The sequence below is a fragment of the Rosa rugosa genome, chromosome 4 (genome assembly GCF_958449725.1).
Source record: "Rosa rugosa chromosome 4, drRosRugo1.1, whole genome shotgun sequence".
NCBI lineage: Eukaryota > Viridiplantae > Streptophyta > Magnoliopsida > Rosales > Rosaceae > Rosa > Rosa rugosa.
Genome location: NC_084823.1, coordinates 39,071,401 through 39,087,162, shown reverse-complemented (window position 1 = coordinate 39,087,162; position 15,762 = coordinate 39,071,401). Strand labels below are relative to the sequence as shown.

At 37.4% G+C, this 15,762-nt stretch overlaps 1 protein-coding gene and 1 long non-coding RNA gene across 3 annotated transcripts; both read right to left on the bottom strand.

The window, feature by feature from the left end:
• Positions 1-2,402: 2,402 nt before the first annotated feature.
• LOC133706675 (uncharacterized) lies at positions 2,403-5,046 on the bottom strand. Its single transcript, XR_009844664.1, has 7 exons — positions 4,815-5,046; positions 4,349-4,487; positions 4,054-4,108; positions 3,905-3,949; positions 3,178-3,335; positions 3,012-3,108; positions 2,403-2,641 (listed from the first exon to the last, which is right to left on the bottom strand). It is a non-coding gene; the product is annotated as an uncharacterized LOC133706675 (long non-coding RNA).
• A 4,029-nt stretch (positions 5,047-9,075) lies between these two features.
• On the bottom strand, positions 9,076-14,620 carry LOC133745459 (ATP-dependent Clp protease proteolytic subunit-related protein 4, chloroplastic). Of its 2 annotated transcripts, XR_009863633.1 has the most exons (9): positions 14,305-14,620; positions 13,938-14,141; positions 12,994-13,049; positions 12,748-12,874; positions 12,506-12,583; positions 11,093-11,206; positions 10,898-11,010; positions 9,545-10,296; positions 9,076-9,365 (listed from the first exon to the last, which is right to left on the bottom strand). XR_009863633.1 is itself a non-coding variant. In XM_062173533.1 (8 exons), exons 1-7 carry the CDS (start codon positions 14,557-14,559, stop codon positions 10,939-10,941), a joined length of 906 nt encoding a protein of 301 aa, XP_062029517.1. In that variant the 5' UTR covers positions 14,560-14,620; the 3' UTR covers positions 9,076-9,365; positions 10,898-10,938. The 2 variants fall into 2 exon arrangements, 1 of the variants encoding a protein (XP_062029517.1); XM_062173533.1 differs by lacking the exon at positions 9,545-10,296.
• Positions 14,621-15,762: the final 1,142 nt, after the last annotated feature.

Here is a 15,762-nt window from a genome sequence, read left to right as displayed (position 1 = left end):
AGATTCCAATCAATTTGATATATTATGGTTTTGTAACTGCTACCTCATCAACCAACCATTTATACGTTTCAGTTCACTAACTGTAACTAATACTCTAAATAACCAACTAGCTATTGGATTGGCTTTCTCTTCACAATGTTGAATTAGGTCTAGTACATTTCTACCTAACAATCAGAGTGTGAAGAGGAAAACCATATTTACTGCAGAAAATTAGTGTTACTTGGAAGATCTTTGCAATTTGGATTCATTTGGATTATTAATTCCACTTAATGAACGTATTATTTTCCTTCATTATAGGTAAAAAAAATTGATTTATTGTATAATGATGCTTGATTCATGATTGACTTGCCAAATATAAAAAAGAAAAAGAAAAAGAAATAAAATTACAAATGAGGGTAGTTAGGGTAATTTGTAAAAAACAATTAAATTAAAGTAATAGAAAAATAGAGGGGGTGTGTGAATAGAGAAAAGAGGTGTGTGAATAGCACCACCCTAGAAACTTTTCTTTTCCCTTGCAATTGAAAACCAAGATCAAATTACGATAAACTTAATAACTGAAAATCAAATTCATAAGATATATGCAATAGAAATACTTATAAAGAAGCTTCAAACTTCAATATCAACTATTAAATAATAGAAGATAATTTTAGAAGTTGGAGTTAAAACTAGGGTTTCTAGTCATTCTCATTCATTCATAAATTATTAATTTTTAACCGCGAGCTAAATGTGATCAATTTATATTGTGAAAATGGAGTTATGGGAGTTTGTGCTACTAGGCTAAGTGGTGGAATGCTACACTAGTACACTCTAGATAGAGCGAGTATGTCCCTCTTTACGTTATTTTTTGTGCGTGTCCAATCTTATAGTTTTTTTGAGTGGCTTTTTAGAAACACAATTGTCAAAGATGTGTATATTTATATTTTTGTTGTAAATATTATTTCTTATGTGGCTGTCCACGTTATTAGTTAGGGACCTACATGTAATATCTCAATAGTGTGAACACTTATCATGTAAACCCTACCTCTATATAAGGGAGGCCTCTGAGACTGAATAATACACTTCTCTATTTTCCCTCATCTCTCTTTATACATTCTTTACTCTCTACAACGTAAGTTGATATTTTATAACACGTTATCAGCACGCTCTATTCTTTTCTTTAAAACTCTATGATGATCCATGAGTCCTTATGGTGCAACTCTATTGCTTCTAACCATTACTCAAGATCTATGAGTCTTATATTTCAATTTACTTTTTGCAGCAATTTTTACGTTTACTGTATAATCTTTATTGGCAAGCATGCGTCAAAGCTTTCTCTTATGTTTGCTAATTATGATCTCTAACTGCACTTTGCTTCTATATATATAGTTTAATACGATTCCACTTTAGTTCTGCATATATATATATATATATATATATATATATATATATATATATATATGGTTTCATATGATCCATGATTCGAGTACATATCCGAATGATGGTTTGGTCTCCCTTACTATTAGTTCATATATGACCCTACCTCTCTCTTTATTGATATTGAGTAACCATTAGTTCATATGGTTTCGTAAACTGATGGTTTAACACGATTCCTATATATATATATATATATATATATATATATATATGTATGTATGTATGCCGTTAACAATATATGTTTTCTGTTTCATTACTTATCGCATATTTAATATGTATTTAAATAAATTTATCTTATCTGTTTTATCAAGCATACTTACTATTCATAATACAAGTGAACCTGAAGTTTCACTACTGCTACACCATGAAATGCCACCAGAAGTGGATCATGGCAAGACGTTCAGAGTCCAAAACGTGTTATATAGATGTAACTCTTTACTCTCTACAACGCATGAAAATGGATTTTGGATGCTCTCAACTTACGAAGGATGGAAAAGAAATATGTCTTGCTGACAGTGCCACTACACATACGATCCTTCGCGATCGGGTTTATTTCTCCACTTTAACACCTTCTAAAGCCAATGTGACTACTATCTCAGGTCCTGCAGACCTGATTGAACACTACAAAAAAGAATTCAAATGGCCACGGCGCAACGCCGTCGCAGAAAGTCAAATTGTCGTCGCAAAAGACCAATGGCGACGGCAATTTTGCCGTTGTCGTTGAGGGCGTCGCCATTGCTATTTGCTACGGCAATTACGCCGTAGCTTGCAGTTTGACTACGGCAACTACGCCATCGCAAAGGTCAATAGCGACGCCACCTACCGCAACGGAATTTTTGCGACGGAAACAATGCCGTCGCAAAATATAAATTGTTAATTAAAAAAAAATCTTTTCTTTTTTAACAAAACGCATACAATTGACATTCTGTTCAATTACTTAATTATGCAAACAAGATAATCTATAAGTACAGAGCCAACAAAATTGAAATACAAAGCTTGGAATCCTTGGATAGATAATATTTGAGGTATGATTATACAGATACAAAAATGCACTAATATTTAAACCTTAGCTAAAACTAGGCAGTTCACCCATGCGATGCTGCCACTTTCTGTTTGATTTTCTTAAATTTTATACAGAATCTAAGATAGAGCCAAGACAGACTTATATGAACCATCTTCTTGTGTCTGAGCTTCTTATTTGAGTTGCTTTACAACCTTTTGTGATTACCTGCAACACAGAATCAACATTCAATGCGGTATTCACATTAACATGCAAGTCATCCTAACAATAGAGCATCCTTGATACGTAAAAAACTACTAGTTTAGATAACCTTCCTTGATATAAAAATCATCCAAACTACTGAGCTATACAAATCCTAGTCAACTACTAAGCTATACAAATCACAAATGTATCATCAAGCTTCAAGTATCAATGAAGGGAAATTCGCAACATAACTTCACAAGTACTAATATGAAATTGATCACCAATTCCTATAACAAGAAGGAATCCCCCATAGACATTGAAGATAAGTTTACTAACATTGCTAAAAAAAGAATCAACTTTAAGTGAAAAACTTAAAAGAGGGGAAAACAGAGACCTTTGAGATCGATAAAAACAGTCGTGTTGCTGTCACCATAGAGGTCTGGGCTAACCTATTGTTATGCACCAACAAGTATCAAGATTTATAATTCAACCTTCAAAAAGAAAAAATAAGGATTCAATCATTTCTGGCCTTAAGGATTAAAGTGAATAAAAAATAATACCTGCCAACCAGCTTCAATGTTGTTCAGATCTTCACCAAAAGACCCTCCTAATATCCAAAGCTAAGAGAAGTTGAACTCATTAGGTTATTGACTCTTTCCAGCTACTTTGTTTTCTTAAAATGAGCCTTCTGGGTGGTAGTTAGGCCTCATCTAGTAAACTAAACATATCCAAAACACTTTAGAAAGAAATGTGATAATCTTTCAAAGTCAAATTTATAATAATCTTTCAAAGTCATGTGATAATCTTTCAAAGTCCGTCTATGTTTCATACAATATATGCTTAAAGCAGAGTGTCATAAAAGGATGACATTGACAACACTGCAAATCCTATTAAGCTTCTGCATAGAAGAAATAGGTAACTGTACTATAAATATGACACACACACACACTCACACACACACCCACCTATGACCAGGCAAATAAGTCTCTATTATATTATAATGGCCACCAGCCTTGGTCCCGGGACATAAGAGATCACAATTCATTCACTCCTTGGCTTTTACATATTCATTGTTCAATTTATTTTGAAACCTATAGATTCATCAAAAGACCATCATGCATTGATAAATTCAAACAAGCAGCCGAACAAAGTTTCATGTGGTCATGAATGTGCAACCACTCAGGTTTGTGTTATTGCTTAACGTCCCTCCCATGAAAAACAAAAGGTGGTTTAGCTCTAATATCTAAAAGAGACAAGCCACAAAAGGACAAGGTATCTATAACATACCTCATATGTCATGTTATCAGGATCGATGTTCTCTTCCCATTCCACCTGCAAACATACAGAAAGCAATAGTTCGAATTTTCTTAGTTACTAATGGAATACAGAGAAAGGTGTTTTCCACTGAAAGAGGTAGTGGAAAAGAGAATAGGCACCTCCACTGAAAGAGAAGCCATCACCCACTTGATAATCAGCATCTATGTGATAATCCTGCCACAAAAATATGGTAACAAATCAATCAGATGTACAATCACATATCTTAAGGACCCCAAACGCTTGACTACCTCCAAAGAACTAAACAGATGGACCATTCAGAAACCCTAACCTATGAAATCCTAATCTCTAAAACACTTAAACAAAAAACAGTAGAAAATTCTCACAAGTTATACACAATACAACTCCACCATGTAAAAATCAAACCAAACCGAAAGCGAAAGGGAAGGAACTCACCGGCTTGGAGTCGAGTTTGATAGACAGCCCGAGAGCACCTTCGGCGAACTGAAGTTGCTGAATCTTAGACGGCAAGCTTGATCTTACAGTAGTCATATCTCTACCGCAGCTTTCTCTATTGCAAAAACTACTTCAACCCCTAAAACCCAAAAAAATACAACAAATTAAACCAAAAACTGAACCACACAGATAGAGATAGGGAAGCGGCGATGAGATAAAACCTCGAAATCCCTAAAAACCACCCAAGTTTGAAGCTTTTGATTGAAAAATTAGATCAGGTAAATACAAACAGCGATAGATACAGAGAAAGAGAGACAAAGAGAGAGCGGCCGAAGTACCTGAGAGAGGCAATGGATGCATACACATCTGGCGGTGGAAGCCTCGAAGGGCCGCCCAGAGCAGGAGAGAGGGATTTGGAGAAGAGAGAGAAACCCCAATTGAATTTGGGAGAGACATATTCACTCACCTAATGACCGGATTATTGGCTTTGGCCTTTACATCAATGGGATGGCGTCGAGCGAGGATGAAGAGAAGAAGAGGAAACGAGATGAGATGGAGAGTCTGGAGAGATCTGGGTTTGGCCCGAGTTTTTATCTTATCGAAAAAAAAGTAAATTCTGGCGACGGAAATATATTGCCGTAGCAATTGAAGGCATATTTATGCGACGTCATGGCGTTGCCGTCGCAAATAATTTTTCTCTTTGCGACGCCGTATTTGCCGTAGCGAATTTTTGATCAATGGCGACGGCATTCTGACGCCGACGCTAATTGGTGAAGCCAAATGAATTCTTTTTTGTAGTGTGAAGGCTTCGGAAGAGCCCACATTAGGCTACCCAATGGAACTCAATTGTCCATTCAAGAGGCTTTATACTCTTCGAGATCCAGAAGAAATCTCCTCAGTTTTAGAGATATCCGTTTAAATGGATACCACATTGAGACCACAAATGATAATCATGTGGAATATCTTTGCATTATGTCCGATAAAAACTGCCAGAAGCAGATATTGGAAAAATTGGTTGCCCTATCATCTGGGTTGTATTTCATAACCATTCAACCAATTGAGGCATACCATGCATGTTGTGAACCAGCAGTTCAAAAATCAACATACATTTATGCTTTGGCATGACCGTTTGGGTCACCCCGGATCCACCATGATGCGTAGGATTATTACAAATTCCAATGGACATCCATTGATGACTAAACATATTGTTTTGCCAAGCAACCCTTGCAAAGCTTGCTCACAAGGGAAATTGGTGGTTAAACCATCTTATGCAAAGGTAGATATCGAATCCCCATCTTTTCTACAAAGAATTCAAGGGGACATTTACGGACCGATTGACCCATCTTGTGGACCATTCCGATATTTTATGGTCCTAGTTGATGCCTCTACGAGATGGTCACACGTTTGCCTCCTGTCTACCCGTAATGTGGCATTTGCCAAACTACTTGCTCAGATAATTAAATTACGAGCTCAATTCCCGGACTACACTATCAAGTCCATTCGTCTAGACAATGCTGGTGAATTTACATCTCAAACCTTTGATGATTACTGCTTGTCTATGGGAATTGAAATTGAACATTCAGTTCCTCATGTTCATACACAAAATGGTTTGGCAGAAGCTCTTATTAAGAGACTTCAAATAATAGCTCGCACTTTGCTAATGAAAACAAAGATGCCAGTTTCTGCTTGGGGGCATGCAATTTTGCATGCAGCAGCTTTAATTCGGTTGAGGCCCATAGCCAACCATCAATATTCCCCATTACAACTTGTTTCTGGGAGCCAGCCCAATATCTCCCATCTTCGAACATTTGGTTGTGCTGTTTATGTGCCTATTGCACCGCCACAACGAACGAAAATGGGCCCTCAACGTCGATTGGGAATCTACATTGGTTTTGATTCACCATCCATTATTCGGTATTTAGAACCCATGACGGGTGATACCTTCACCGCACGGTTTGCAGATTGCCATTTTGATGAGACAATATTCCCGCCGTTAGGGGGAGATAAGACTGTTCCAAATGAACGTCGTGAATTAATGTGGACTGTACCCACTATATCTCATCTTGACCCTCGTACTAAAGAAAGTGAAATTGAAGTACGAAGGATTCTGCACCTTCAAAATATTGCTAACACAATGCCTGATGCATTCACTGACACAGCAAAAGTGACAAGATCACATATCTCAGCAATAAATGCACTGGCAAGAATTAATGTCCAAATTGGACAAAATAATGTGGCGGCCAATGAGCCATCTACTGCACGCCTGAAGCGTGGCAGACCTGTAGGTTCAAAAGATTCAGTTCCTAGAAAGAGGAAAACAAAGGCACATCTGAATCCTAATGAAATCGCCCCTGAAGAGAATATTGGGCAAGACATTAATGTCTGATCCACAATTCATGATTCTGTGACTACAGAAGAGGAAAATGACATCGGTGAGACACCAGCCCATGAAGAGGCTCAGGTACCTGAAAATAAGAAAATTTCCGTAAACTACGTGTACACCAATGAGTTGTGGGATTGTAGAGATATGATCATAGACAATATATTCTCATTCGCAGTAGCTACTGAAATAATAAAAGGCGATGACACTGAACCTCGCTCTGTTAATGAATGTAGACAGAGACATGACTGGCTCAAATGGAAAGATGCAATCCAAACTGAATTAAATTCTCTAGAAAAAAGCAGTGTTTTCGGACCTGTTGTCCAGACACCACCCAATGTCAAACCGGTTGGATATAAATGGGTATTTGTAAGAAAGCGTAATGAGAGAAATGAGATTGCAAGATATAAGGCGCGACTTGTTGCGCAAGGTTTTTCACAAAGGCCTGGGATAGATTATGAGGAAACATATTCTCCCGTAATGGATGCTATCACATTCCGCTATCTAATAAGTTTAGTAGTTTCGGAAAAACTTGATATGCGACTTATGGATGTTGTTACTGCATACCTATATGGTGAGTTAGATACTGATATCTACGTGAAAGTCCCAGAAGGACTTAGGTTGCCTGAAGCAACTACAAAACCACGCAATATGTACTCAATCAAACTGAGACGATCCTTATATGGATTGAAGCAATCTGGACGAATGTGGTACAACCGCCTCAGTGAGTATCTACTTAAGGAAGGATATGTCAATGATCCTATATGTCCTTGCGTGTTCATTAAGAAATCAAATTCTGGTTTTGCAATAGTCGCAGTTTATGTCGATGACATGAATCTGATTGGAAGTTCTTCAGAACTTGGAAAAACTGCTGAATATTTAAAGAAAGAATTTGAAATGAAAGACCATGGAAAAACAAGGTATTGCCTTGGGCTGCAGATTGAGCATTTGGATAGTGGGATTCTTGTCCATCAATCTGCTTATACTGAAAAAATTCTGAAGAGATTCGGTATGGACAAAGCTCACCCACTTAGTACCCCAATGGTTGTTCGGAGTCTTGACACTTTGAAAGATCCATTTCGTCCCAGACAAGATGACGAAATTATCCTCGGTCCAGAAGTACCATATCTTAGTGCTATTGGTGCCCTACTTTATTTGGCACAATGTACAAGACCGGACATTGCATTTGCAGTTAGTGTGTTGGCAAGATATAGCTCTGCTCCAACATCACGCCATTGGAAAGGCGTAAAAGACATTTTACGCTACCTTCGTGGTACAACAGATATGGGTTTATTTTATACAAATAAATCTGTTGATAATCCCACGATTGTTGGATATGCTGATGCAGGATATCTCTCTGATCCGCATAGAGGTCGCTCTCAAACAGGATATGTTTTTACTTGTGGAGACACTGCAATTTCATGGCGATCATCTAAGCAAACACTCGTGGCAACTTCCTCTAATCATTCAGAAATAATTGCATTATATGAAGCTGGCCGAGAATGTTTTTGGTTAAGATCCATGATTCGCCATATTCGAAGCACGTGTGATTTACCTTCAGTAACTGACAATCCAACAGTCATGTATGAAGACAATGCTGCTTGTATTGCTCAGATTAAAGAAGGATTCATCAAAGGTGACAAGACTAAGCATATCGCACCAAAGTTCTTCCACACCCATGAGCTTCAAAAGAATCAAGAAATTGCAGTAAAGCAAATTCGATCCGATGAAAACTTAGCTGATTTATTCACCAAATCTCTACCTAAGTGTACTTTCCAGAAGTTAGTGGAAGGGATTGGATTGAGACGACTCTCGAAGCTATCAAGCGACGCATGCAAAGATCAGGGGGAGATTTCAATCAGGGGGAGCATCAAGAAACATGCTACCTAGGACATATGCGCGTTGTGCTCTTTTTGTCATTCGACCAGGGTTATTTTTATCCCACTGGGTTTTTGTTACCTGGCAAAGTTTTTAGTGAGGCAACAATAAGCGCGTCCAATGCCATCATCAATTGGTGGACATCCAATGGGGAGTGTTGTAAATATTATTTCTTATGTGGCTGTCCACGTTATTAGTTAGGGACCTACATGTAATATCTCAATAGTGTGAACACTTATCATGTAAACCCTACCTCTATATAAGGGAGGCCTCTGAGACTGAATAATACACTTCTCTATTTTCCCTCATCTCTCTTTATACATTCTTTACTCTACAACGTAAGTCGATATTTTATAACAATTTTAGTTTTTTAGGGAGGCTTTTTTTGATGATGTATTTGTTGGCTTGATATGTTTTTAGTTTATTTTTATATTTCGGGTGAAGACAACATAAATAAGAAAAGAAGAAAGAAATAAAAATTAGTTTTGTATAATATAATAACAAATACTGTAAGCTGAATACAACATAATTTCTTTTCAACGGTTTTTACACATAAGCCTAGTTCTAGTGCATGTAAGATTCAACCAAACCCAGAAAACAATCAAAATTCTTTGGGAATCATACAAGTTAAGGCATATATAATGGACTTCCTTTGCTGCACTTTTGTGTACCACTAGCGGCTTTAACACTGGTTTTTTTGTGAATGGTGCAAACTCTTGCTCCAGTACTGAAGAAGCCAGTCATCTCATAAACTTGCATCTGAAACAAGTTGATTTGAAATTATAAGTTTGCACAGACATCTAACAATAAAATTGAGGCATCAAATTGTTAGTATTTGGAATTCAATTCCAATTACTTCAAAACCAATTTATAACACACTTTGGAATTCAATTCCAATTACTTCAAAACCAATTTATAACACTTTGTGCAGTTCTGACCTCAAACAATGCATGTTCTCTGAACTAAGCTTCTTGACTGTTAGAACCAAAAAAAAGCTTATTGGTTGACCATTAAGTCAAAGTTACATTATCATAGACAACGTAAAAATCCATGAACCCAACGTCAACTACAAAGAACATAAATTTTCTAAAATGTATCATCTGATATGTTCACTCCTGATTACATTATGCATGTTCTCTGAACTAAGCTTCTCGACTGTTAGAACCAAAAAATAGCTTATTGTTTGACCATTAAGTCAAAGTTACATTATCATAGACAATGTAAAAATCCATGAACCCAACGTCAACTACAAAGAACGTAAATTTTCTAAAATGTATCATCTGATATGTTCACACCTGATTACATTATAGCTCCAAGGAGGAAGTTCCAAATCAGGGAGTGACATTCACTATGATGGGTTTCACAATCACATAGCTCTACAAATGGATGAGCCACTAAGAGCAAATAATGGATGAGAAACTATTGAGACAATGCAATGATGTGTATGGCTCATATTACCTACTTCCTTGCATTCCACTTTTACACTTGTAATTTGGGATGTGGGCAAAAAGGTGGTGATGCAGAAATGAAATGAATACTATCATCAAAGCATCCCACCAACCAAAATTGCTCTTTAGTCATTCTCATTCCCATGTGCAATCAAAACAAACACTAAATAGGTGAATCCACCTGTAAGCAAGCTAACCATAAAGCACCAGCACCTCTTCTAGGTGTCCCCTTACTGAATCCTCTGGAAAAGTAATGGTAAAAAGATGTGACCATGAAAAGAACAAGCAATTACTTCAATTCTAGAACCGACACATCCTTACTCAATGATTAAGATGAAACTAGGAGTCAATAAGGGAAGTCAAAGTTAGAAAGAAGTAGAAATGAAACAAGAGAGGAAAATTTTTCAACAAAAGGAAGTAAATGGCCAGTAAAAGCACTTCCATACTCATGGTCATGGTCCATCAGAATATGAGGTGCCTCTATGATAAATAAGATAAAAGACTACAAAGTTAATGCAGTGTCACAATGTTTCACGATACACTACCCAGGAACATTGGTGTTGGTGGCTTAGGGGAAACTTTCCATCCTTTTTCAATTTATCAGAACTTACAAACAAAGTCAAACCTACTGTTTCCAATTATAACCCGACCAACTGAAGTGTCCAGGTGCAGAGTAATCAAAAGCGCCATATAGGAGTACAAAAAGGTTTCAATGCCGGTGAAAATGGGTCACTGATAGTCAAATCCAATTACGAGGCATCTTGATTTCCACGTATATGAACAAAAAAACAATCAATTCTTAAATATCTTACAACTTGACAATAACTTGTTATATCTTTGTACCTGAGTGTTAATTCCAGTAATCATTCCAAGTCTTCCTTTCATCAAATAAGCTGTGCCTTTTTCAGGTCAGCAACTACTCCCCTGTCTTTATGACCCCTCTCATTGTACAGTACCTAGAAAGAAATTGGAAACAGGTAAAATATAGTATGGTACAAAATAGAACGGACACATATTAAGTCTTTCAATTGGAGGTACCTTGTCTATGATGCCATATTCAACTGCCTCGCTGGGACTAAAATATTTTGGACGTCTAATGTCCGCTTCAATTTGCTCAGTCGATTTTCCAACATGCTTAGCAAAGAGCTTGACCTGCAACAAAAATCAACAAATAAGTAAATGAATTGATAGATCACTTCATGTTTAAATTTTTTTTGGCCTGGATATCAAAATGCAGATTTCACATGCAAGTTTAAAGAATGAGTCACTTCTGAACTCAACTACTTATGTCTAGCAACCAACACCTCTTCAAAGATCTGTTCACAATAAATGAAAAGAAACAAGGGGAAGCTCTTTATAAAGAACAATTTTGTTCTTTCTTCTTATGGATTGATGGCTTATTTAATTTATTTGTGTATTAAGGAATGGAAATTCTGAGATTGGAAACTAACAAATAGCAAAAGTCTTTATTTCTTTACATGGAACTATTGCTCCTGAGCTAAATGCTGTGAACTTAGATAGAGTGAACTGCATCATGTTTAAAGATAAATCAACAAAGAAACACTCAAAATACTTGAATTACAGTTAACCAACAAGGACTAAGTTTGGAATGGACTGGCCCATTTACTCCCATGTAATCTGGGGTTCAAATCCCAGCCAGCTATTTTCTAAGGTTCTCCCTCCCTCCCTCTCTCAAAAAATCTCTGAATTGATTGAACACAATTCACTGTGGGATTACAAAGGGTCTATCAGAGCATAAGAGTTGGCTGTCAGGTAAAAACCTTCACAGTAATTGAAGATACATTATAGTATATAATGTTGAACATATATATGAAATTAAGGTATTTCAATGAGATTAAAACTTTGCTTAAATGCTCAAAATCATACTTGAAATCACATAGATTACATTCTAGAAACTTAAACTTGTAAACTCAGAAGCCGTTTATCCAATCACCACTTGGTTAACTAAGATGATAGAAAAATACATGGATATATAATAGGGTTAAAATAATGAAAGACTAATAAACTAAATTAAAAATAGGCAAGTTGCACATTTCTTTTAATTTTTGTTGGACAAGTGGCACTTCTCTCTAATTTTTTTCCTTTATTTTTTAATTCATCTACTTCTAGTTAATCACACATCATATTTTTTGTCAATTGAAAAGACGTTCATTAGCACGTGCAACGCACAGGTAAAACAGCTAGTAATAATAACAGCAATACTATTTTTATACATATGCTTCCTTTATTTCTTTTCTGATAAATTATAAGCCAAAATTTTCCAATTGGTTTCACTTTCCTGCTATAAAAAAGAGAAAATGGAATCCCAAAAAAACAGAACAATCTCTGTATTCTTATCGTAACTTTTAAGTTTCAGCCTACATTCAAATGTAATAATGAGCAAGGGTGAACATGGAAAGAAATGTGTAGTCCAATGACCATTATTCTTACCAACTCGTCTTTCACATTCTTCACTTCTTTTCTTGCAAGTTCAATATCTGTTGCTTGACCTTGGAACCTTGCAATTGGCTGCAGATGGATAGAAAAGAAGACAAATAATTTTGTCAGAATGTAATCCGTTCACTAGTGCCACACGCAGCTAAAATTCTTAATTCCAACCTTGCATAAATCACTGAATTGATAGTTTGATACATATTTTAAAGCTCTACTAAAATTAGAGATAAAGATAGAACCTGCTTTATCATGATTGTTGATGAGGGTAACGCAGAACGGTTTCCTTTTGCACCAGCAGCCAAGAGTAAAGCGGCTTCTCCCCAAGCATTACCAACACAAAGAGTAAATATTGGTGGCTTGACATACCTGCAGCGTTGAAAACACAGTTTAACCTCCAAGGGTGAACTTCAGATCATCCATAAAATTCAAGGAAAGGTAAGATGAAAAATACATAATATAGCAATAGAAAACAACAAATTAGTCACCTCATGACATCATATATTGCAAGAGCCTCTGTCTCGTAACCCAATTTCTCACCACCCTGGAGAATGCAAGATGGACTAAAATGAACACATTACTATATTGGATAAAAGAAGGGGGGGAAGGGGCACAGCTTTCATAATCTACATTGTTCTGTTACGAGTAAATGCGAAAAGAGGAAAAAAAATGGGAAGGGAAATTTCTACACTAAGGTATACTAAGGAGTTAAGAATCAACTACTCTGCTTTTTGGTCAAAGTGAAAAGCATCCAGAGGAAAAATAGTGCAAATATACCTATCATCAAGTTTATTAATAGTGAATCACTTAGTGTTGCACAGAACTTGAATTACAAATACAGTTACAATTCAGGAAGAAACAATGCAGAAGTAGCCTAAAACTCGAAAGGAAAAAAGAAATGGAAACTGGAGTTTCAAATCAGTCATTTTTAAGTTTGGGATCTGGTGGAAGACCTCGCCTTATGATCAATACTGTTGCCAGCATTGTACATATATTAAACTCATACACCACGAGAATCAATCACAAACCTCTTATGGGACCCCAACAAAATGGGGTCAACATCATTTACCAGAACTGCTATGTCAATAGTTGAAAACACCTTCTTAGCACATATATAACTGACTCTAGCACCAGCATCAACATCTAAGCCATTTCTGGCATAACATGTATCAGCACTAGTACCATGGATGAATTCAATTTCTATATATGCACAATAATGTAATATGCACGTATTCTCCTGAAGAACTGACCCATACCAATATACCATCATCAAAATCTACAACCTATGACAGGCCTACAAAGCAGCGGTGATGGTGGTTCCAATGCTCTAATAATATCATCTCCATTGGCGGTGTGCTTTTAAGAAGGCAATGTGCTAATCGAACAGTCCTACTAAAGCTAGTGAATATAAAATAAGGTCCGGACTTTAAACCTTGGTAGTTCCAGTGGAATTTATGTACAAGTAGATAGGCTTTGTATCGTCCTCATACTGAAGGTAGAGAAATTCTGCAAGAATCAACTCGGTTACTGAAGGAACAAGCGACATTCCCAAGTAAACAATCCGATTCTTGTATAGATATGATGCCAGGTCTGGAGGTGGTTGCTCCCATGCACTTCCCCTTTGAAATGGAATAACCTAAACACACCAAATTCAAATCCATCACACATCAAAACATTGCCCAAAAATCTCAAATTTCTCATAGTAAGTTTCAATTGAGCCTAATTACACCTTCGAAAACCTATAAAGATTAAATTTTTGAAGGAAGCGAAATGTGTGAAGGTAATTAGGGGGGAGTTACCATGGTGACGACACCGCGTTTGGGCTTAGAGCCACGAGACGGCGCCGGATTGAGAGAGGAAGGGCGGAGCTTGTGGCCGGAGAAGTCGGAGGTGACGCTGCCGCCGGCGAAGGGCGAGAGGAAGTTGGAGGAGAGGGAGGCTCGGAGAGGGGAGCAAGACGACATCGTTTGGACGCGGTTAGGGTTTAGGGCTCGGGGAGCGGCTGAGATGCGCGTGTGAAGCGCGAAGCTGGAAGCTGCGGTGGCCACCTCCATCGACGGTTGAGAGCGGTGGTTTCTGGTGGAACTCTGTGGCCTATGAGTGTGAGAAAGTGAGAGGAGAAAATAGAAAAAGAAGAAGATATTTTGGTACAAACAGAGTGGGCTTTTTTGTTTCGGGCTACGACTTTGGCCCAATATTGTTACGGATCCACTTTGGATTGGTCCGATTCAATTAACCGTACGAAATGTATAGATACCGAACTTGTGGGGTAGAAGTTCGAAGAGTTTGAAGTTCGAAGATTAGCACTCACCAAGAAAACTCTAGAGTGTTTTGGATTCTAGAGAGAGAGAGAGAGAGAGAGAGAGAGACTCTCATTAAGAATTGTGTCGCGCTAGAATGAATTAAACTAAAAATGGTTAGCACACTTGCTTTTTATAACACTAGTACTAACAGATTTTCTTGAGCTACGGTTACGCTAACCAACTTCTGTAATGAGAGTTTCTTGGTCACCAATCATAGTTGGACACTTGTCAAGTGTGGAAGCAGCTGAGTATGTTGACTCTGATACTTGACTTTGACCAGTTTCCTTATATAACCTACATCCCCCCGCAACCTGATGGTGGGAACCAAGCATCAGGTTGGCACACAGATACTTGAACTGATGAGAATCAAGTCCTTTAGTGAGAATGTCAGCGAGCTAGTGCTTGGAGGGAACAAACTGCGGAGCCAACTCTCCTCGAGCTACTCTTTCCCTAGTAAAGTGAATGTCGACTTCAACATGTTTAACTTTAGAATTGTGAATAGGATTGGAGGCAAGAGCAAGTGCTGACACATTGTCACAATGGATAGTAGGAGCTGAAGCAAGCTGAATATGAAGATCATTCAATAGGTGTCTCAACCAAAGTACCTCAGATGTAGTGTCAGCCATGGCTCTGTACTCAGCCTCAGTAGAAGACCTAGAAACTGAGGTTTGCTTTCTGAAGCACCATGAGATTGGACAGTTCCCAAGAAAAATGACAAAACCAATTGCACTTCTTCTATCATTTGGATCACCAGCCCAATCTGAGTCAGTGTATGCCTTAAGTTCAAGTGGAGCTGCCCGAAAAGTAATTCCATAATTCAAAGTACCTTTGATGTACCTTAAGATCCTCTTGACAGCAAGAAAATGAAGTTTTGTAGGGGATTGCATGAACTGACAAACAGAATTCACACTGTATGCAATATCCAGTCTTGTGAAAGTTAAGTATTGTAAGCAG